This window comes from Sus scrofa, chromosome 15 (assembly GCF_000003025.6).
Source record: "Sus scrofa isolate TJ Tabasco breed Duroc chromosome 15, Sscrofa11.1, whole genome shotgun sequence".
Classification (NCBI taxonomy): Eukaryota; Metazoa; Chordata; class Mammalia; order Artiodactyla; family Suidae; genus Sus; species Sus scrofa.
Genome location: NC_010457.5, coordinates 110359647 through 110382671, shown reverse-complemented (window position 1 = coordinate 110382671; position 23025 = coordinate 110359647). Strand labels below are relative to the sequence as shown.

The 23025-nt window shown below is 43.6% G+C and overlaps 1 protein-coding gene across 4 annotated transcripts in view; it reads left to right on the top strand.

The window, feature by feature from the left end:
- Positions 2507-23025, top strand: part of KLF7 (Kruppel like factor 7) — a 97767-nt gene continuing 77248 nt past the window's right edge. The window contains exons 1-2 of one of the 4 annotated variants that reach the window (XM_021074497.1): positions 2507-2628; positions 3626-3865. In XM_021074497.1, coding sequence (XP_020930156.1) covers positions 3764-3865 — 102 coding nt within the window. In that variant the 5' untranslated portion in view covers positions 2507-2628; positions 3626-3763. 4 annotated transcript variants of the gene reach the window in all.

Below are 23025 nucleotides of genomic sequence, written 5' to 3'. Positions count from 1 at the left end.
CAGAACAATGGGCAAAGTATGTGCCTATTCTGAACTTTGGTATCTTCGTCTGCAAAAATGAGCAATAATAGCTCTATTGCAAGACTGTGGTGAAGATCAGATGTGAACATGTATAAAATGCCAGGTACAGAGAAAGTATTCAATCCGTGGTAGTTGTAACGGTGCTATTTATTTTTGGTTTGACTGCCAAAGTCCCCTGTGGTCTTAATTTGTTGATTATTTTGTATGTTTGGATTCTTTACATGTGCCTTGCAAGGTGAACCTGGGGTCTCTAGGCTATTAAAGGTAGCTAAATATGACTAATACTGAAAATGTGCCTTAAGGGGCGCCTTGTTACATAAATCTCTTTGATGAATTTTAATCTATAAAGCTTTGGAAAAAGCCATAATGAGGTTTTTAGGATTTACATGGTAAAATTTTAGTTCTTCAGTAAGTTGGTTAGCTGATATTTACATGGGAAAAACCCCAATGGAAGCCTTACTTCTTCACATCCAAGCAATTTTTATAAACAAATCTTGACTTAAAACCAAGAAAGCAAGTCTTCACCTTGCAGAGAGCCCTATGCAGAGCACAATTGTGGAAGTCAGATGCTCTAGGGTTTAAACCCCTGTTTGACTGCTTCCTGGTTGTGTGACTTTGACGAGCTTAATATTTCCAAGCCTGGGTATCTTCATCTGTAAAGCTGGGGACAATTTGTTGGGGTTGTCATGAGGACAAAATAAGACATTGCGTACAAAATGTTTATGTTATGTGCCCACACAGTTTGGCACATTGTGCTTAATAAATTATATCTATTATTTATGAGATTTTCAAATTCATAAGTTAACAGGTATATAAATATACTGTTCAAAATGTTAATAGTGTAACACAAAAACAAAAAAATAAGTTAACTTGAATCTCAAACATCAAATTATATTCTTTTGTCTTGCTTTGCTTTTGCCTCGAGTTTCCTACATTGAAGTTTCTTTCCTTCCGCTATTACTCACAAGCATGACTCCTGCCCCAGTACTTCTCAATGGCCTCCTCCCTGTCCTCACACACAATCAGAATAGCGTGTCGAGGGGGAGAAGGGGAAACTATTCCAAATTGGCAAGACATTTCTATCTCCTTCTTCTAAGACTGGTACATCACCCCCATGGGTTTGATTAGTTTAGATATTAATTTACTTAAAGCCAGGAGATTGTGGTGGCTAACATTTAGAACTTAGCTAATAGTACCAAATACTATGCTAGGTGAGTTACAAACATTATTTTATAACATTTTGATTGTTCATAATAACCAGGCAAGGCAGATACCACTATTCCTGTTTCTGAGATGCACAGCCCAGAGGGTTTGAGCCAGTAATTTTCTTAAAGTCTCATGGCTAGGAAGTGGCAGTAGGGATGACCATAAGGAGCAAGTTAACACATTCATTGGGATGTGATGGCTCTAAGTGCTTTTCTACCTCTGGGAAAGGCCCAGGCAGTCTTCTCATATACTGGCAGTTATATGTGTGCTATCGTAATACCACCTTATTCATGTAGGACTTTTAACCTTTTTATACCATTTATCCCCTGGCACCATGAATATGTATGTATAATACTAAATGCACCAAGATCTGTGTAGTCCATGCACATACATTTACAGTAAATTCACAATTATACAGGTAGATCTGACCAACAGAATCCCAGACATCAGAAAGTAAATAAACTAGATTGTCCTCAACTCAATAATTCCTGTTTAATTTCCCCTGACAAATACTGAATTTCAAATGGTGTTTGTTCTATAAAACAGAATCTTTCAAATATTGAGATATGGAGTTCCACATAGTAAGAAGGCGAGACAGCTGAGAAGGGTGATTAAGGTGGATATGTTTCTTCCACTGCAGGGTGAATTAAGTTTCTCATCTCTGAAGAAATACCAAATTCTGCAATCATTCCAGAAGTGGAAGTTCAGCTCTCAGTGCATTTTGGGGAAGCTTGAACGACTAACCACTTAAGGTCAAGCAAACAACTGTTCAACCCCAACAACGTGCGTAGTGCAAGGGTTTCACCTAAGAGACAACAGGGTCTCTATAGATAAAACTCTATATGATAGCTTCAGAAAGTAATTCGGTTCCTCTCCTCTCACCACCGCACTTTGGGCAGGTAGACATCCTCTCTCCAAGCCACATGGGGAGCCTTGCCTTTAACACCAGAGCAAGTTGCCAGCTCCAGCCTGCACCCCACGTCCACCCAGCTTCCCTCTATTGTCTTTAACACACTCCAGTAAAGTGTCCCCTTCCAGTCAGCGCTAACTGGGGGTCTGACCCCGGCTGCATTCCCCCTTCACGGGGTCAGAAGGCAGGACAGGCTGGGGGGCGGGGGGCGCACCGCGGCGCCAAGGGGCGTGGGGGGCGGGGACTGCGTGCGGGCGCGGGGCGGGCACAGGCTGCTCTCTGCGCTCCGCTCCCCTTTGTTCTGCTCCATTGTGAGCGGCACTTTCTCCTCTGGCGCTTCTTCTCTGCACCCTGGCAGCCTGTGGGGAATTCGTGAAGGGGCTTTTGGTGACTTTTTCTTTCCCGCCCCCCACGCCGGTTTATCTTTTAGGAAGTGAGGAAGTCCTTTGCGCTGCCCCTCCCTCGCGGTTCCCCGCCCCCGGGCCTAGGAGGTAGGTGGAGTGGGAAGTGGCCGGCCCTCCTCCCCACGCTGGCTTCTCAGTCCCCCGCCCCGCTCCTCCTCCAGGAGGCATCTTAACCCAGCGTTCTGGACTTTCACCTCCTGACCGGCCGCGTCCACGCCAGAACGGCAACATGCGACCCTTTCCCTTCTCAGGGGAACCGGCTCCGAACGCCCTGGCTCCGCTAGGCACCAAAGCGAGGGTCGGAGGCCGGCGTGCAGCCCGATCCCGGCCGCCTCGGCGTCCCCGGAGCCAGCGCAAGTGTCGCCGCGACCCTCCCCGTCCCTCGCGCTCGTGTTACCCGGCAGCCCGGCGGCAGCCTCAGCCCCCTTATATAGCCCTCTAAAAATAGCTCGCCTCGCACCGCCTTGTAAGGCAGCAGGGAGATCCGCAGCGCGCCAATCCAAGCCCGTCGCCAGGACCAAGCCCCGCCCCAGGCCTCGCTTCGTGCTCCCCATTGGTCTTCAGTGACTTCATGAGCCCCCTGTTTACCTTACATGGTCACACGCGGCCTAATGGACGCCCTCCTCCGAGATCCCACGGCTGCGCGGAGAGCCGGGCGGAGGGAGGGAGTTTGGGGAGGGGGAAGAGCAGGAGGAGGAGAAAAGGAGGGGGGGAAGACTACAAACTAGCAAGGATGGGGTGGGGGGTGGGGAGGAAGGAAAGGGGGGGAGAGAAGCGATCGCGAGAAAAAAAAAATGCAACCTCCCAAAATAAAGAGCAAAGATTGCATTAGGAGCGAACAGCGCTGCAGAAATAGATGGCAGCTTCGTGTCAGTGAGTTTGCATCCCCCTTCCTGATCCACGAGCTGGAGTGATTAGAGCCCTGGAAGGGAATTGTTACTCCCGTGGAGAAGTCCCCTTTTCCTGGCAGCCGTCTGCACTGTACACGCTGGATGCCTCTTTCCATCCGCCCCACTCAGTCTCTCCTTTCTCACCTCCTCTCTCCCTCTCTCCTGCATTGATTTTTTTTTTTTTTCCTTTTTAGTTGACTGAAACAAAACAAAACAAAAGGGCCACTGGATGTCTGCCTTCTTGGGGGGTGAGCCAGACAGACTGACAAACAAACAGACCCAACTGTGTTCGGGGGAGGGTTTCTCCTCCCGTTTTGCCCGGCAGCAGCAGCATGGACGTGTTGGCTAGTTATAGTATATTCCAGGAGCTACAACTTGTCCACGACACCGGCTACTTCTCAGCTTTGCCATCCCTGGAGGAGACCTGGCAGCAGGTGAATGATTTAAATTACTTGTGTAAATCGTGTGGCGGCGGCGGAGGCGCAGGGGCTGCGTTGGTGTGGGCTTGGGGTTGAATTTTGTGTTGTTGTTGTTTATTTTTTTCCCCCTTTTTGGCTGTTTGTTATTTAAAATGTTTTCGGAAACAGTCATCTGCTTACCTCTCCACCCACCCCCTAACCCCTTAGTGTGCCGAGCTGAGCAGCCGGTCTGAGCTGCCTGCGTTTCAGTCGCCAACACGCATCCTTGCGCACACGTTGTCGAGCTCAGTGTCCCCCAGCAGAGACCTCCCTAACTTCTGGGGTTCGGAGGAGAGGGTTGGGAAGGTGGTTTGGGTTACAAGTCGTCGGTGACAGGTACCGCTTCCCTATATGCAGGAGCTCTACCTACTTGAATCTTGAACCTTAAATCAGGTTCATCTCTTTCAACTGTGCTAACGACCGTCAGGTGGAGGGGAGGCGGTAGGAGCAAAGCGGAGTGTTTTCCCAGTAATTAGGGAGTATCTGTAAAGAATAGAAACTTGATTTTGAGATTAGAAGGTGGGCAGAAAGAAGAGGAGCCCAGTGATAAGAGATACTTGAGGATATTTCCGAGGAGGACTGGAAGATGTTATCTGTCTAATGCTGAACGTGCATTGTAGGTCTTTCCAGTGCAACGTCTTCAGAAAGAGAACACCTTCTCTATGTGTGTCCTTGCTTCTCTTTTTTTGGAGGGGTCCCTCTCCACTTGGCACAACCTCTGACAAAGGGTGATGTGTACTTCCATGCCTCTGACTTTGTCTTAGAGGACTAGTTAAGAAACTCCTAAGATGCTGAAGGGCACTGATGCCAAGTTGGCTGGGTGTCCCAGTAAGGGGGAAGTGGGGCTGGTGACAAGTTCCCTGGGCTTTGTGAAGTGGAATAAAGAAAGTGCTGGTCAGTGGAAAGTGCTAGATCTGCTGCGGAAATGGTGGTTTTCTCAGTAAGGATTAGGAGCTGCTGAGGGGACATTAAATGCAGGAAAGATGGTGGATGGGGGAGTGGAGGAACACGAGTAGTCTTTCAAAATTCTGCAGTGTGCATCATGGAAAGTCCAAGAAGACGGTTTGAATTTGCACATTGGAAGTGCGAACCTGCATGGTCCGCCTTGGAAAAACGTGCTTGCCCTTGAGGAGGGGCTGCAAGAAGCTTGGTGTGTGGCTGCTCGTGTAACTTCTCCGCTCCGTGACAGCAGCTTGTTAAGGCTAATGAACGGCTGAATTTCCTCTGCCAGTATCCAAAGCGGGATTTGCCAGCTTGAGCCTAGGATGTAACAGTAGCTGCTTTAGGGAGAGAGGTTTGGCTTTTGGTGTAAGGAGCCAATCCTCTCTCTGTACCATTGTTACTAGTTGCTATTCTCCCTTCTGATCTGAGGCTATGAGTTTCTCCAGGTACTGGCCTCCGGTGTCTCTGCGTCCACACATGCATTCCTGCCCAAGGATGCTGGCTGATGGATTTGACCATCTCCCTCTAAATGCACACACAGCTCAAGCGTTTTTAACATAAGGCATTTCTTCAGTGTATCCTTTCCCTCATCCTTAAGGAGACTATCTCACCAAGGGTCTCACTAGAGCTTTTTCGTTCTTTTATTTCACATGCTAATTAAACCAAAAGGTGGCCAGAATTTCATTTTCTGAAATAGTCTTCATTTCACACTGTCAGCCCACTGGTGTCGAATCCGTTTCCTATTAACAACTGTCTAGACAGGTTAGGGAAGAGAATCTGTTGATTTAGTCAGCCTGCCCAAGGCAGCCCTTGTTTGTGACCAACTGTTAAGCAGTGTTGGAGGGAAGAAAGTTGGCTTTATTTGTTACAACGTTCCCTCCTGATGAATCACCCAACTTTGTTTTGGTTCAAGTTTTCACAGTAGTAAAGCCTGCTTTGGGGAAGGCCTCTCCAGACAAAACCTGCTTTTCTAGATCTGGTTAGACCATCCATGAGAAAGTCTAGATCTGTAAAGAAGCATCACTCTTTTGCTAATTAGAGGATGTATTAGATCTATTGTTTCCTCAGAAGCCTTCTCTGCTTTTCTCTTCCTCCCCTCTTCATCTCACCCCCTTCAAGGAACCTTTAGCTTAGTTTCTGTCTGTAGGCAAAGGACTTTTCACTCTCCCTGCACTTCCCTCCTTCTTTCTTGCCTGAATCCTTTCCAACTGCCAGCTACCCTCACCTTAAAACCCTTTGCCAAGCTCTTTCAGAGGCAGGCCCCTGTTTCCTGCTGAAACAGAACTTGTGAGGACACAGCCCTAAATGAGATATCACTCCAAGGAACCTTCTTCTCTGGACTCTGTAGTCACAAATGCTTTCTGTAAAGGTGACTAGGGCTTTTAAGTTCATGTCGATGACATAACCTCCAACCTCTATCTCTTCCTTCCTCCCTCTCCCTGCCCCCTTCCCTCTTCTGAGTAAAGGAGAGGAGTGTGGTTATATGCAGTCGTTGGTTCCAAATCAGCCATCAGATGGTGAAATTTTAAGGCTACTCTGCTCAGATCGGCTCAAGAAGGTTGCTGCAAAGAACCCCAGGCAGGAGGAAGTTTCCTCATGCTCTGGGGTAATCAGATTTTAGAGGTCAAATGAGGAGCAATCATTGGATGTACTTCTGAAAGTGAACAGTGTACCTTGAGGAGATGAGCGAAATACAGAGATTCCAATAATCTGATTTGGTTCGTAAGAAAGAGTGGCTTGGATGATAAATCCAAGAACATCTGTGCATTTGAAAATTGAGGATGGACTATTTGAAGATTTTACTTTACACTTTCATCTGAGATAATTGTCTTGCTTAATAGTCAGCGAGCTTGTCATGGCCCTCCTTCTCAGGGGTCATCATTTTGACATTGGAATTTCAGGCGATAATGTCTTAGGCACATACAGCTCCAACTCTGAACATCATTGCCGGTGTAATTTTAAAATCCAGATGGACATCCTGCATTAACAGCTCTCCATTCCTGGGCTCTGACTGCATACTTAAGCACTTGGCCCAAGTAACATCATCCTGCCTGTCATATAACTGTAAATTACACTGTGCTTATGTGGTCTATTATTTTATGGAATTCAGCTGACGCACAACTCTGAAGGCTACCAGCCTTAGGCTCTTTGAAAACTTGCAGGAAAATTTCCAAGAGCTGTATGAGCAAAAGTGGGAAAAAGTCAAGGGTAGGACGGAAGCTATAGTAGCATATAGGGTACCACTTGATGATGGCTAAAGGGGGACCTGTTCACGAATTTTGTTGCCATTAGAAATCATTTTTCTGGACCCTCTGCTGACTTGGAAAATAAAAGATTTGGTACAATACTGTTGGTTGTTTTTTCTTTGGGAAGCTACAAAGACTTTTAGAATTTGCATACACTTTTTATCCCTAGGCTACTGTTTCATGATTTCCAGTCAAGTAATGATATTTTAAGTCTTATTTGCACTTAGCTTTGCTTCATGCCATTGAGAAGCATGGTATGTTTACTTGAAAACTCTTATGGAATTATGCTTGTTGGTAATGCTGATTCATAATTGGCAGATGGGGTCAGCTTCAGGCCTCCCTTTTGCTCAGAGAAAATTTTCCACTGCTACTGGAAACAAATAAATAAATCATAGAACATTCCTCCCTCCTCCTCCATTCCCCGATTGTTTTAAACTAATGGCATACTTGGCTACTGTAAGAACGACACCCGTCCCAGTAACACCACAATTTCATCTTGGTTTCAGGCACCATGAAACACTTTTTTACAAGGGCCTTTGGTATGAAGCATCTCTGGGGGACAACCTACAAAAATGGTTGCCTTCATGGAGCTAGGGATGGGATTTGATGTGTGAGTTTCATTGCTTCTCCCTCTATATGGGGATAGTGCCTTTGCCTTGCCTTCCACAGGCCTGAGCAGTCAGGGGCTGCCTCAGCCAGAAAGACAAAGCAAACTATAGGGTCCCTGCATTCGCAGGTTTGCCTCTGTCCCCAGTTTGCAGAAAACCTTGTCATGAATTAGAATTTCTTGGCAACAGCACCACCCAGGGAAATTTGTAGACACAAAGGAGCCTTGCTAACCACACTGAAAGGATAAAATAGCTGGCTTTTTTTTTTTTTTTTTTTTTTCTCTCTCGTATGTGATTTGTGTGCTCTTTAGTTACCATAAATCTATGGGTTTTTTTATTTGAAGCAGTGACTTGGTAGATAAAAAAAAAAAATTACAACTGCCACTGTTTTCCAGATTTTCTTTATAAGGATGCAGTCACTAAATAAATGTAGCTTTTTTGCAAGTGAAAGCACATGTGAATGCCATCAATCACACACTTAGTCTTTCTTTAATAGATTCATTTCCTTGTTGTTTTTAATAGATACATCTTTGTGTAGATTTGGGAGCTCTCAAACATTATCATTGAGCCTACCTGTTTGCAGTTGCGGTAGTTTAAAGTGAGTGAATGTTACAATGCAGATATTTTATTACATTTGTCTTTAGTTGGGGGAATAAAGGAAGTGGTGACTTCTTTGTTCTCCATGAAACTCCCACCCCCTTTCCCTACCCGGAGGAGAACGTGATGTTGGGGTCCAATCCATTTAAAGGGCAGAGCAGAAGATGCACTGTGACACCTCACCCTGAAATGATTTATGTATGGGTATGTCAGAGACCTTCAGTGTTCAAAATGGGCTCTTCCTCTCTCCCAGTCCATTCTAAATATAAATGCCAGCGGGGGCTATTTGCCTTTTCACTTAAACGGGAATAGTTTAGAGAAGGTCCTAATGGAGCTTTTAGTAGCCATTGTCTTATAAATCTTCAGATTCTTCCCCCTTCAGAGAATTCCTGTATTTTAACTTTTTGAGCACAAGAAGGCAATGCAGTCTTCTCTAATCATTCTGTGCGTATAGGGGAGAAAAGACAGTTTCCTCTGGCCAGTCCCACCTGGCCCATGTTGATAGGATAGCTGACCAAATGGACTGGCAATCACCCACCATCTCTGCAGTTTGTAGTAGCGTGCAAGGGGTTTTAAATCACCTTTGCTAGACTCCATGATTGGCAAAGGCAGAGAACAGCTCTGTGATTCTGGTTCACTTGGTTTGTCAGTTAGTACGTATGTTGGAATTGGGATTTGCTGAAAGTTTGGGACAGCTCCCTAACCTCAGTGGTGTCAGAAGGGTGAGGGGGCGGAGATTTATCACTCTACAAATTAATCCCTTTGTTTTTCCAAATCACCTGAGCACTTGCTTAGCGTAAACAGATGGAAATATTTTAACCCCAATTGCCACATCTTACCCAATGCAGTGATCAGGAAGCTCTGCAAGTACTAATGGTGTTAAAGTCCGTGGAACAAGATACAGCCTCTAATCACTGTTACACGCAGCTTCCACAAGATAAGAAACACTCTTCTCTGCCCGGTTACATTGTGTGCTCATTTTAAAACATCCACAGGAGAAACCAGTCCTTACTCAGTTTAAGAGTTCCCCAAATCAAGTATTGCATTTCTTGGACAAGCTTTTACCTAAGACTGGTCATAGTCTTGTTCCTTGCCCTTCTTCAGCTTCATTTTCTGTTAATTTGGAGAATCATTTTTCCTGCCTCAGGTCCTTTTTGTTTGCCTCACTTGGTATTTTGTCATGGCGCTGAGAACTTGGTCCTGCTGAGTGTATTGTGTCCATTAGAGCAGCTTCCAGCTGCCCCATCCACCATGTGTGTGACAGACGGATGGACAGCTGAGGGTCAGCAGCAGCCTTGAGATGTGGGTCCAGTATCAGCCTCCTGGAGATGGAGTGACTTCTGGTTTCCTAGTGATACCATTGCTGTTTGAGCTGGGAGATGCCCTCAGTCACACCTTGTGGGCTTTTCTCTGTTTATATTAAAATATGGAAAATATTTCACAGTCAGTACTTCATTCCTTAATTCTGCTTATGTTCAAGATACCCTTTGGGTGATGCCAATTGAATTGGGTGTAGATTCTGCCCTCTATGAGCTTGACTTCAGTAGAGAGAGTGAGCATGTTCAAAATTAAGTAATATAATATTAGAACCCAGTTGCCAAAAAAAGAGATTTTTAAGTCCTGGATTTGAACACTGACCCTTTCTATATTTACCCACTTTGTTACAACCTCGTTTATAAATCATAAATGAGTTCTGTTCTGCTTTTTTAGCTAATGGCGTATTGGGGCCAGTAGCCCTTTTAGGGCAGATGAGTAGACAGTGTGAATACACATGTCCATCATGGCCAGGAAACAGCATCCATGTCTATGTCATTCGGAAATGATTATAGGTAATTAAAATAATTAATGTAGAGCCATATGCAATATCTATTTCTGAATATGGATTTATTGATGTTTCCTGAGGGTCATATTGAATGTCAAGCTCCAGTCCTTGTACCAAAGCTAGACACAGAGTATCTTAGAATTTCAAGTCCTGAAAGGGTCTTGGTTTCTTCGCCAGGACTAAGACTCTTTCAAATGCCCAAATCAGTTTGCTTGCTTTTCATCACACTGTTCTGAATATAATTTGAGTCACTTCTTATCTTTTCTCCTCTCTTTTTCTCTCTCTCCCCTTAAAGGGAGGCAAGAAAGTCCCATTTTTTACTTTGCACAGTACTAGTACATGGAATTTTGGAATTGTCTAGGCCCTAAACCAAGCTATTGCATATCTTGGTGAAAGCTTGTGTGTGTAATTTAATCTCTTTTACTCTTTTAATAAGGTGTGGTAACCTGGAAAATGTATAGTGTACTAAAAAAAAAAAAGCAAACAAACAAACCACAAAAGCCCCCAATTACAATTCCAGACTTATGGGAAAAAACTGCTGTCACTTAAATGATAACAAATGGGGTAAGAAGAAGGAGGTACATTGAGATGGATGCAGTAGGGAGTTGGATGGATGATAGAACTGGGGTTTTATGTGGAAAGCATCAAATGTGAAAGAAATGGTGAGATGTTTTGTCTCTGACAACTTGCCAATAAAGGGACTGCATGGAACTGTAGCAGTAATCATGTGCCAATTCAGGAAAATCTTTCTTGAAGTGTTTTAAAATTTCTTGAGAGGGTTGAATGGGCAGCAGCGAAGTTGTAATGTTTTACAAATTCAAACAAAAAATATTGCACATTGTGATGAGTTGGGAAGAGAGTCAACTTCTGCGTTTTTTTTTTGGTTTTGTTTTTTTTTTTTTTCTTCCCCAAGGTCTTTGTGATATTTTCCTGGGTTTCAGGCCCGCTTTTTCGACTTGGAAACATGGAGCTGACAATAAAGTCTTTTGGGGTTGTCCCATGATGACCTCAGCTGAATATGCCCCAAAGCTTGATCTCATCAACTTCTTTCTTCCTTTTCCTGGCTTCCCTATTTCTTTTAATGAGTCACCCTTTCTTCTGTGATCCAGATTTGAAGGTCCAGTCACCATGGCTCCTTTCTTTCCTTTGACTCTAAGCAGTTGAAAAATGCCATTGATTTGGTTCGTACAGTACTTTGCCATGGTCTTCCACTTTCTTCTTGCTCTGCCATTGTCCCAGGGCAGCCCCACCACTTCTCCTGGACTGACCTGCTGCCTCCATCACCATGTTTCAAACTGCCAGTGGCTCCCTCTCTTGTATCAGATGAGGCCAAATTTTTAAGAGTCAGGATGTTCCAAGACTGGGCCTAGGTAATAGTCACAAGTTTCCCCCCTTGTTACCAGGTGTGGTAATTGCCATCCAAATCAAAGGACTCCTTTTCCTGCTTCTGTCTTCATTCATGTCATTTCCTTCAGTCTTTTCTTTCTTCTTTCCTCTTTCCCACTTTGTCTCTTTGTCTAGATTCTACCCATCCTTTAACTTTCAGGTGGTTGCCACATCATCCAGCAAACTCCCTCCCTTTCCCTTGGCCAAGAGTAATTGCTACTGTTTCTACACTCTTGTGTAGAACTTTTCACTTCCTCATGATGCTTTTCAGTTTTGTCATGTAGTATAGCTTTTCTTTTTCTTTTTTCTTCGTTGCTTTATTTTCCCAGTTAGGTCATATGATTTAGAGCAGAGTCAATGCCTTGGTTGTAATTTCGATAGTAAATTTTTAATATGTAACTATTCAGATTTTTGGAGAGCTTTGCACATGGTAGATATTCAGTATATGATATGACTGTGACATAAGATTTGACTATGCCCGTAGCAGTGGTTCCCTACTGTGGCTGCACCCCAGATCAATTAAATCAGTATTCATTTGGGTAGAACCTAGGTGTCAAGGTTTTTAAAGGTTCTGGGCTAATAATAATGCAGTCAAGGCTTGGAGCCATTAATCTGTAGAGGGTTACTATCAGAGAAATCACAGTTGCAGATGCCTGCTCCTTATATGGAAATATTTCATTTCATGTATAACTTGGAATCTGAGTGTAACAGGTTTATAATAAAGCGGGACAGTGTTGGTGAATGTACTTCATCCAGGTCCTTGGTTAGTAGCAACTATCCAAGTGCTGTTTCATCCTTCTTATTTTGCTTTCCCTTACCCTAAAGTGTTGAATACAGTCTCATTTAGCTCACATTTCCTGTGACCCACTAGAAGTTTGCTTAACCTGGTCAGATTCCACTTCTGGTACCTTTGTGGTGATGGGCATTAAACTCCAGCCATGCCATGCTTCAAATAATTTATTCTCGGCAGGCTTTCGACCATGATTTTCCACTTACCTCAGCCTGCTCTGTGGTTTCAAGGGGGTGGATGTGTGCATGAACATCTGTTGGATGATGCCAGATAGGCATTAGGTAGCAGCTCTACATATTTCTTACTGACCTCACTGTTTGCCAGTAGACTCTGTTTATAAAGAGTTTCAAAGGCTCCATGTTTCTAGTAAGAGGAGCAAAAATAAACTGTGGAAGAATTACCACTGAGGACATTCAGGCAAGGAGGCTGCCTCCTCATCCATAGAAGGCTTAGCTCTTGTCGTAATGACTGTGGGCATGCAGTGATGTTCACAAAGAAGCCTTAGAAAGGCCTCTATTTCAAACTGTGATGTTTGCAGAAATGGATGTACTGTAGCTACATCCTTTCATCTATAAACTGTCTTTGATGGGGGTATAGTTGGCAAGAGAGAACATCATGAGAGGAGCTCAGAGCTTAGGGTTGAAGGATGTCTTTTGGAAAGCTCAACCCAGCTGTGAAAACGGCAATTAGCCATGGAGCAATTGCTCTGCAAGGCAGTGCCTGCCTGCTCCTGACCCCGCTTTCAGGCTCACCTTCCCGAGCCGAGGAGGCAGGAATTCAATGGGGTGGTCATAGAGCTGCCTCTTATTTTTGGAGAGGCGGCAGATTCGCTCAGCCTACAAAGGAGTGGAAATAGATTCCCCCACCCCTACCTTTTGAGCTCCTAGTGTTTGTCCGTGTTGCCACTACAGACCCTGTTAATAGCACACAGTTCCTGCCTGAGGGGTGAAGGGTGTCTTCCATGAGGAGGCCCCTCTGCAGAACTGGTTCTCCTGTGAGCTTCCTGAGATGCTGCTCAATGTCAGCCTTAGTCTCTGGCTTTGGTTTCTGTGTCCCAAGATGGTTTGGCCCTCACCTGAGCATTTGCCTCCCTGTATTAAGGTTCTTGCTTTCTTTCATATGGACCACGAGATGAATTCCTCTGTGATGGGGACATTCATGTTGGCTGGTGAGAGTCTAACAAACATCTGTGTTGAGCTTTTGCTCCCAAGGACTCGGGGTGTTTTGCTCAGGATCTCTTGTCATTGGCACATTCTTTCTGTAACTAAGGAACAGGCAGGTATTACAGAATTTCCCATCCAGAGGTGAGAAAATTGGGGCAGAGGAAGATTAAGCAAGTTGTGTTAATGTGGCTGCAGAGCAAATGAGTTGCAAAACTGGTGGTGGAACACACTTTCCTCTTCAAGACTTTTGCCACTTGGCTCTTCTGCCTATGAGCATAATCAGCATCATCATAATGTCTAGTACCTATCTAATACTTCCTAGAGGTGATCTCATCTAAGAACTTACATGCATCATTTCATTTAATCCTCACACTAACCCTGTGAGATGCATAGTCTGCTTATCCCCATTTTATAGATGGAGACACTGAGGTGAGGGTTATTAAATGACTTGCCTAAAGTCACACCCCTTGGAAGTAGCTGAGCCAGAGTGCACACCCAGGCAGTATGCTCAGGACTCTGAATTTTTACTTTTCGACTGTCTCCAGTTTAGGTAGGAGACACTGAGGCAGAAGCTGAAGGTCATAGCTGGGACTCATCTCCTCTTTCTGGGCCTTGGTTTTCTCATCTGAAAGAGAACTGGGCTGTGCTAGGTCTCCTTAAGGTCATAATGTTTGCGGTAGTCACATCATACGAGGCGCTGAAATCAGGCACAGCTGGAGAAAGATGAGAAAGTCCCTGTCTCTGAGTCTCCTTCTGTCATCAGTGGAAAGGAGTTAATAATACCTAGGTAAGGGCAGGCCTGTGGGCTCTCTGCCCCAGGGTCTGGCACATAGTACTGACCCAACAAGTGCTCTTTCCTTCCCTATTTCCAGCCATTCTTCCTCCCATTAAAAATAGTACAGATGGGCCAATGCCTTTTTTAACATCGCTGGTCTCTCTAGGATCTCAGTGATTCTGATGGAAGGTGGGCCCAGGGCGAGGGCTGACCATGTAACATGGTATTCCTCTGCCCATCCCACAGAGCAGCTCTCTTGAAGTCACTTGTACTTGGAAGTGGGGCAGCAATATCCATTGTCCCCAGAAACTCAGGCTCCTTTAACATCCTTGGAGTTTGCTTGGCTTGTTCACACAAATGTCCAACCCCTTCCCTTTCTTTCTGGTCTTACTTGTGACTTCTCTTAAGTTTTTCCAGCACACGGTTATTTTTCCTTAAGAGCCAGAATTAGGCACATATACTGTAATACATTGCTGGTTTCTACACCTGCTTTTTCTGCCTTACCTGATGACTGAGCTTACAGCAGCTTATGAGAGTGAATCAGGTTTTATGAGATCTATAAATATCTCTGATAGGATTTTTATTTCATTTTCCCCCTTCAAATAAGACATAATGGAAGCACTCACGTACATAGGGAATATTCTTTCTGTGATAAAGTGGGTGTTTTTGAATTGGCCTCTGAAAAAGCAATGATTTGATGTGGTTGTTCATGTTGGGAGTTTTATGGGGGAGGGGGAAGAATCTTGCATATGCTGCTATAAAACTTTAAGATTATTTCCTCATATGGAAGGTTTAGCCCAACACCTATCGAGAGATTTATTTCAGAGATGCCAGCCTGTGTGCAGACTGCATTTCCTCCTTCCGAGGAGTGTGTATTTGTGTTTTCTTAGGCACATGGAAGCCAGGGAGGAAAGTCCCATTCCTGGCAGGAGAGGGGCTCCCAGCAAGAACATTTCCAGTTCTTTGTCTTGTCTGCTTCCAGCTGCCCCCAGGGAGGCCGTGCGCACCCTTCCCTACACTTCATGGATTTCCTAGGAAGATTTCACACTAGGTAATATATCTCAATGAGATTTTTCCCCTCCCTTGGAGTTTCACTTTTTAAAAAAAGAGTCTTAAGCTTATCCAATTTTTTAAAAAATGTACACTCACCATTACCAAGCATAGAAAGGATTTTTCTTACCTTGCTCTTTGAGGAGTACCTGAAAGAACCTTGAGCATATAACTTTAAAGAATCCATTAAAAAAAAAAAAGTGTAAGAGTTCTGTGTACCTCATTTTTCCTCTCTGGAAAATGGAAGTCAGGAGCTCCATTTGCCATCTTACTCAGGACCATTGTGACAGAGTTAATTATGGATTTAACAATTATTTGTGAAAAATCGAATATCTGACTCTGCTTTGGTTTTTTTCACAACCTTTTCTGGCATACATCTTCCCCCAGTTCTCATTACCTTTGTGTTTTAACTAGATGATAATGTAATTTAACCTCTGAAAGAATAAACTGTGTCAATTTAGTACACCTGATCCAAAGGCACGAAGGATTTTTGCTTTAATGTCATTTAATTTTTTCTATTGAACGTCATCTCAGTGTGTAACATAACCCTGGTGTTTTGGCTCTCCTGCATACACACAACTCCTGCTCCGTGCCTATCATCAAATGACGTGACTTCTCTGGTCCTCAGTTTTGTCATGGGTGTACAGTAGGGTAGAGTCAGGAACAGTCAGATGACCAGAGATTACAAACAAGAAGCTCCTAGGCAAACTGGCTTCACGAGCTATTTGTTTGCCCAGCATACTTACTACAATTTTCTTTTTAATTGGAATGCTTTTAGACAGATCATGTATTCCTCAATGAACTGTATCCCCGCTATTTCTACCTCGGTTTATTTCTGATCCCTGACCAGGTAAGCATGCATTTGGCCTGGTGACCCCCAGACCGGCAGCTCTCTGAGTTACCTTCCCCTCCAAAATGCTATGGTGTGTGGACAGCCTTTATTTCTTCTTCAGTCTCAAGCCGGCTTGATTTCAACCCTCTACCCAGAATCCACTTTCATTTCTTTGTAGATTTCTCGGCCTTGTTGAATGTCTTTGTTTGGGATTCTCTTTTATAAAGCAGCTTCCAAATTGCATCTCAATTTCTCCTCGTCATCCAGGTTCTGTTGTAGATCATCGAAATCTGGGATGGAAAAGACCATCTGCTTTCCCCACTCCCCGCCTGGGCTGAGCAGTTGCTGCAGAGCGTGTTTATTCCTTATTGGTATTTGCAACATTTTCCAATTTGGAAACTGACTCTAAGTTTCCTAAGCTTGCAGCCTCTTCTTGGTGGAAGTGGGAGTAAAATGGGACAATACCAAACAAAAAGTCCTTTTGGTCAGACAGCCCTCATTAACAAATGCCTGCCATTGTCACGGTTTCTTTTGTCACTCTGAGACCCAACTGGTCAGTGGTGGGAAAAACTCCTTTCTGTGGAAGAAAAACATGTAACCATTTCTGAGGTTTCTTAGTCTTGACATAGAAGCATGTGGTACAGAATCCCATTAAGTGCTTTAACTGCTTATTTTTCGTGGCAGTGGACTTTATATGACTTGTTTCACTGAGGAAGTGATGCTTTTTGTGTGAAGAACTCCAGGGCATTATAATAAAGTACTGTCTTGAGAATCAAGTAATTTGCTTTCTTCCTACCCTTGGCACTCCAGTACTGCCAGCAAGCACTTGGCCTTCATTTTCTAATGCTTTCAGGATGCTATTCTACATTAGGGGTGTTTAAAAAAATGTATTCTTTTGTCTTGGCTCCCTGATATTACTAAGGATATCATTTAGGTTGACCAGATGGTGATTTTCAGGGTCATTCTTTTCCCGTTATAAAAGCTAGCCAATCTTTTGAATTGCTTGATGCTGGGGGTTCCTCCTTTTTTCTCCAATCTCCAATTACTTTTTCTTTCTTTTTTTCCTTTTTAAAAAACTTCTGAGTGCTAAGTCATTCTCTCGTTAACATATATTTATTAATTTTTAAGTTAATAGCTGTTTATCTCACTGTGTGAATTAGCTATTAAAATATTTCTGAAAAATATCTCTAGAAAGGAGAAAAGAAAGATAGAAAATAAAGAAAAAGAAGAAAAAAGAAAGACGGACAGACATTATGTGGACTTTAAATGTCCTTGCACATTTTTTCTGTGAAAGAGAAGCAGAATGCCAACCATTTGTCTTCCTACCCAAGATGTGCCTGCCTACTTTTTCCTCCTGTTTTTGCATGTATGATCTCTTTTTTAACGCTCCCTATTAGAGACTAGGATTTTACAGTAGTAGAAATTTGAGGACCACTAGACATCTCACTGCAATCCCTTGTCCTCCTCAATTTGCGGATAACCTGCCTGAGCTTTAGAGATCATTATTTAAGTCCAAGCCAGTATTGGACCTTCAAGGATTGTGAGCCCCTTTTCAATATTTTAAATGCATTCACATGTTAACCCAAGGCACAGTGCAGCTTGGCTCAAGGCAGTGCTTTTCAAAGGGTGGGCTGTACCCCTTGGGCTTCTGGAGCACAGCGTTAAATAACAACAGAATCACTGCAGGAGGGAGTATTATTCCCTTTTCAGTTTTCTTTCAATCCTTCTAACTCTTGGAGAAAAACTCAGCTTTGTGGTAGTGTGTCTTTAAGGCTTTGCGATCTTTCCTTCTCCTCCTCCTCCTCCTCTGTCTCATGGTCCATCCCTCCTCCCACCTCCTTCCCTCCCTCCCCCATCCGCCCTTCCTTATTCTTCCCTTCTTCCCTCCCTCCCTCCTTTCTTCCTTTCTTCTTTCCTTCCTCTCTCCCTCTCTGTCTCTCTCTCTCTCTTTCTTATACAGAAAGAGCAGATCTCAGACCCACAGCTTTAGATTGGCAAACATCCAGCTAAAAGTTAATAGTATCATTTTGGTTTTATTGTTTTTAGTTTTATGATTATCTTTTAGTGATGAACATTTACAGGAAGTATATTTTAAAATATATGCACCCTTAATACATAGTGCCTTAGTGAGGCAATTAAAAATGAAAATAATAGGGAAATGATTATACAGATGGAATGCTGATTGGTGAAAATGCATGAAGGTGGAATGAACTGAAGTTTGAGGGATGCTGGTGTGGTAGAAAGATCAAGGGACTTGGAGTCAGAAAACTGGAATTTAGTCCTGACTTTGTAAGTATAAACCGGGGGCAAATTGCTAAGCTGCATTTTTCCCATCTGCACTGTGAGGTTTATAATAATAGGATTGTTATAATCAAATGATATATGGCTGTGAAAGTGCTTTGTAAACTGTCACATGCCATATAATGTTATTGTTTTCTATTCTGTGGTAGTGAAGGCTTTTGTTTCAAACCTTAGACTAGCACTCCTGGTTGACTTTTTCCTCCTTATGATTTCTGTTCAGTTTTCCGAGCTGGAGTATAGTGGCTTCTTACTTGTTCAAGTGGGGCTCTTACTTGTGTCTTTCTTATTTATGGAACTTTGAAAATTTTTTGTACTGGTTGTCTAAAAGTGTGGACATAAAACTCTCTCATTTCTTTGGGTGTGTGTTACCTTTTAAATAAATTTTGAAAAGGTAAACATACCGTCTACCTATAGTTTATAGTGTGTCAGAACTTCTGAATTAAGGTAATATACTTGGCTTAAATTTTTAAGACACATTTTAAAAAATTGAAGTATTTTACCATACTTATGAAACAATTAGTGTACATTTGTGTGTGTGTTGGTTCCCAGAGATGAAGGAAGTTTGGGTTTTATGTGGAAGGGAGAAGCCTGGGGACAGCTTGCTTCTGAAAGTGGAAGTTTGTGTGGTTAAAATGACTGATTAACAATGTCTGTCACATGTTGTTAGATGATAAGAAGCTGGGGACTTGCCTGGATAGGAAGTCCGAGACTTACCAGGACTGCTCAGCTGACTTCCAGGGAAACCCAGCTTGTGCTACACAGGAATTGGAGTGACTGGGCAGCATGTGTGCTCTCTGGGACATGGGCCTTTATCCTGGCCTGAGGCAACTCTGGCAGGCGATATCTGTCCATGTCTCTCTGACATGAGCACCATGCTGCCTGCGTTGGTCAAGCCCCATGAACTCTTCAGCTAAGGATGCTCAGATTGCCATGCTGCTTAAGATGGGTACCAAAGCAATAAGAATTTGGGAGCCCACAGTGTCCAAAGGCCCACTCTCCTACTGCCTCATCTGCAGCCCTGGTAGAAATGAAGGCACCTCTGGATCTCTCCTGGTGAGAGGACCGCCAAGGTTTCAGCACATCTCTTTTTGGGGTTGAGTAGCTCTGTTTCTATACATCCCTTCCAAGGGAAGGTTTGAAGCTAGGGTGGCCCTTGGGAGCCACTCCTGGCATGGGCCTCTCTTGCTCCGCCTGTGTGGGTCAGATGGCAGGCCTGGCCCTCCCCTCACCCTTGGTGGAGTTGGATGTGGTCCCTGAAGCTCACGGCTTCCAATTTGCCCTGGCTCCAGACGTTCAAGGGGAAATGGAGATGGAGAGGGACAGGAATCTGCTTCTGTAGGGATTCGTCAGGACATACCTTTGGCTCAACCTCCCACATGAGAAATTTGATTCTGGGGTCAGGAATGTGACAAAACACTCGAGTATGCAGCTGGATTTTTGCCATCCATGTGATTTGCAGGGAAGTGTGGCCATAAAATGCTTGAGATCATGAATTGGATGGACTCCCCATCTGGAGGGCCATACCTTTCTCTGCAAAATTAAGTATTTATAGACTTTTAAGGTTTAGTTTTGGTTTTTTTAAAAAAGGATGGAAACTCACTCAGCTATTAAAAGAAAAACAACCATAATTTGCTTTGGATCTAGTGGTAACATTTTTAAGTTCACAACAAATAGCTTCATGGGAAAACATTGTTTTGTTCTTTAAAGAAAATCAAACCCATCCTGAGACATTTCAGGAACCAACCGATGCTACAGCCAGGGTCAGCGAGCACCGTGGAAGCAGCAGAGGCCCGGACCTGGTATTGGCTCTGACATTGTCAGAGAGCTTCGTCATCACCTGTCACTCCTTGTCCTCTCACTTTCAGGTTCCTTCACTGTGGCTTTCCCCACCAAGCACTGACTTGTTTCATTTTAAAAACACTTTTTATTTCGAAATAGTTATAGACTCATAGTAAGTGGCAAAAATAATACACAGAGTCCCATGTTTCCCCCAGTGGTGACATCTTATATCGCTGTCAGATGTCTTAGCTGTTACGAGGCCCTTACTGTGGAGCAGTGGGGTGGTTGTGATCAGAGGGAACACCTTGGAAAGAAAGGGCGAAGGCCTTACAGGGCAAAGGGAACTATGGGCAGGGCTGGAGGGGGGCTTGAGAAAGAGTCAGACCATCCCCTCCCCAGCCTCTTTGCACCTGGGGCCTTACAGCTATTGCAGTGAAAAGCCAATTACCTTCTGTGTAAATGAGAAAAAGGAAGAAATAAAACTCTCTATGATATGTGCTGATTTGCATAACATTTCAAATAAAAAGATATACATACATACTTATTGACAGTTTTAGGGAGGAGGAGAGGGTGCTGGAGATAGAAAAGGGAGATTTTACTTTTTATACCTTTTCTGCTCTGTTTAAATGTTTTTGACCTTCACGTATGTTCATTGCTTTTAATTTTTTAAGAGAAGTCCTGGTGATGGAGTGATGGGCCACTTATATTTTTATTGTTTTATACACACACACACACACACACGGTTTTTTTTGGTTTTATGTTCAAATAAATTTAAAATATACCAGGTTTCTTGAGAGGATCGATACTTTGCACTGTTGACAGTTGTCTATAATTATACCACGATTGCTGTTCTTTTAGTGGGGCCAATAAATTAATCCCACTTCCTCACTCCCTAATCTATTTGAGAAAATAGATACAGGAACCAGAGAGATAAAGGTTGTGTCAGCTTTAAAATTGATAAAGCTGGATTTAGACCAATTGCCATCTCATTCCAGCTTCCCAGTATTTACCCCGTTCCCTCCCCTGCTGGCTTGTGGGCAGACCCATGCATGGGGAAGTCTGTGTTCCACCGAACAGCAGGTCCTGCCTACCTGGCCCCTCAGTGCTTCCCCAGAACAGGGGGCAACTGCCTTCCAGGAAGAGATCAGGATGAGGAGAGAGGAATGCGGGTTGCAGTGTTTTTTCTTAATGTTTTTTCTTCCAGTATCACCCACCACTTCCTTTCTCGGGCAGGAGTGAGAGAGGGAATCAAAGGAAGTTTGGAAACTTTATTTCCAGGATATTCGGCGAGGTATTTACTTCTGAAAGAGGGAGTCCTGTGTCTGCCGAATTCTGGAGGAGAGGAGGGAGGAGCAAGCACAGCAAGGGGAAGGACTCAGGGTGCAGAAGGCAGGCACGAAGCAGCAGTGATGCTTTTACTTTGGTCTGATGCAGGGAAAGGGCTCCAGGGTACTTTGTCCTACATACTGGTCTTTGAGGAACACTTGGCCAGAAAGAGACTGGGAGCAGTCAGGGAAGGGGGATGACCCAGAGTGTGTTCGGATCTAGCGTGTCCTGAATTCCCCCCACCTCATCCTGCAAGTGAAAATGGAAAGAGTTTGAGGGCTATAGGCAGGAAGCCTCAGTGGAAGAGTGGGAGAGATGGAGAGATGACAGCAGAAGAACCCTGTGTTTCCAAGACACACTGGCCATGGAGACTGCTTTGTCCCTTGACAGTCCACTTGCCTCTTCTTGGCCACTTCCCATCAGAACAGAACTCACCCCTGGTCCTTGAAGTCAGCTGGCTTTTGCGGATCAGAAGCTGCCATCTACCAACAAGGGATGAAGGCATTGGAATAGTCAGACTCATCCATAGTAACCCACTGGGATTCTTGAGAAGAAAATAGCGCTCAGTTTTATAGTTGTGCATCATTTCTCTTCTGTTAATTTTTGTGGTGTTCTCTTTCTTTAGGATTTTCTCAGGGATACCTTGTTGATGAATAGTTGTTAGTGATTCTTCTTGTGATGAGGAGTGAAGTCAGAAGCCGTCTATGTTGCCATCTTGGTGACATCACTCTCCTGGTTCTTTTTAATTTCTTCATTTAATTCCTCCCTCTCTTTCTCCTTTTCTTCCTTCCTCTCCCCTTTTCTTGAGGGTTTTTAACGTGCCAAGCATTGTGCTAGGTGCTGAGAAAGAGTAGTGACCCAGACATGCTGTCTGTGCTCTCATGGAGCTTAGTGTCTAGAGGTGGACCCAGAAAATAGATACATGTGGGCATATGCACTGTGAATGGCATATAAAGAAAAGAACAGGGTGCCAGGAGAGAGCATTTTTTCAGTGACTTTCCTAGTTACTTCTGAAATGGTTAAGGAATTTTCCTATTCATCTCACAGCTCTTTTATATACTTCTCAAAATGTTCTTCTCAAAACTTTTTCCTGGAATTATATAGTTACCACTCAAAAGAAATAAAAAATGGAACAGACATTTTGGGTTGAGGACGCTTATAACCTTTAGACAACAATATTTCATCTATTACTAGTCTCCTTTTGGGTTTATAAATTCTCTTCTATGTATGTGGCTGGAATTTTAATCTTTCTAAGCAAGGAGATTATCACACTTCATATTCCGTGTATATATATTGCTAGTGTTTGAATAAGTATATTATTGTTTAAAGGTTTTTTTTTTTTCATTTTACCCTTAGCTTTTTAGAAAATAGGTCTATGTTATTCCTTCATAGGAAAAAAATGAGGGAAATAAAGAAAAGGGAAAGCTAATGGGTCTTTTCATGTCATGAAGCAAATCATGGTAGGCAAGAGATTTTGACTAACCATGTTAGTTAAGGCTTTAATGATATGTTATTATAT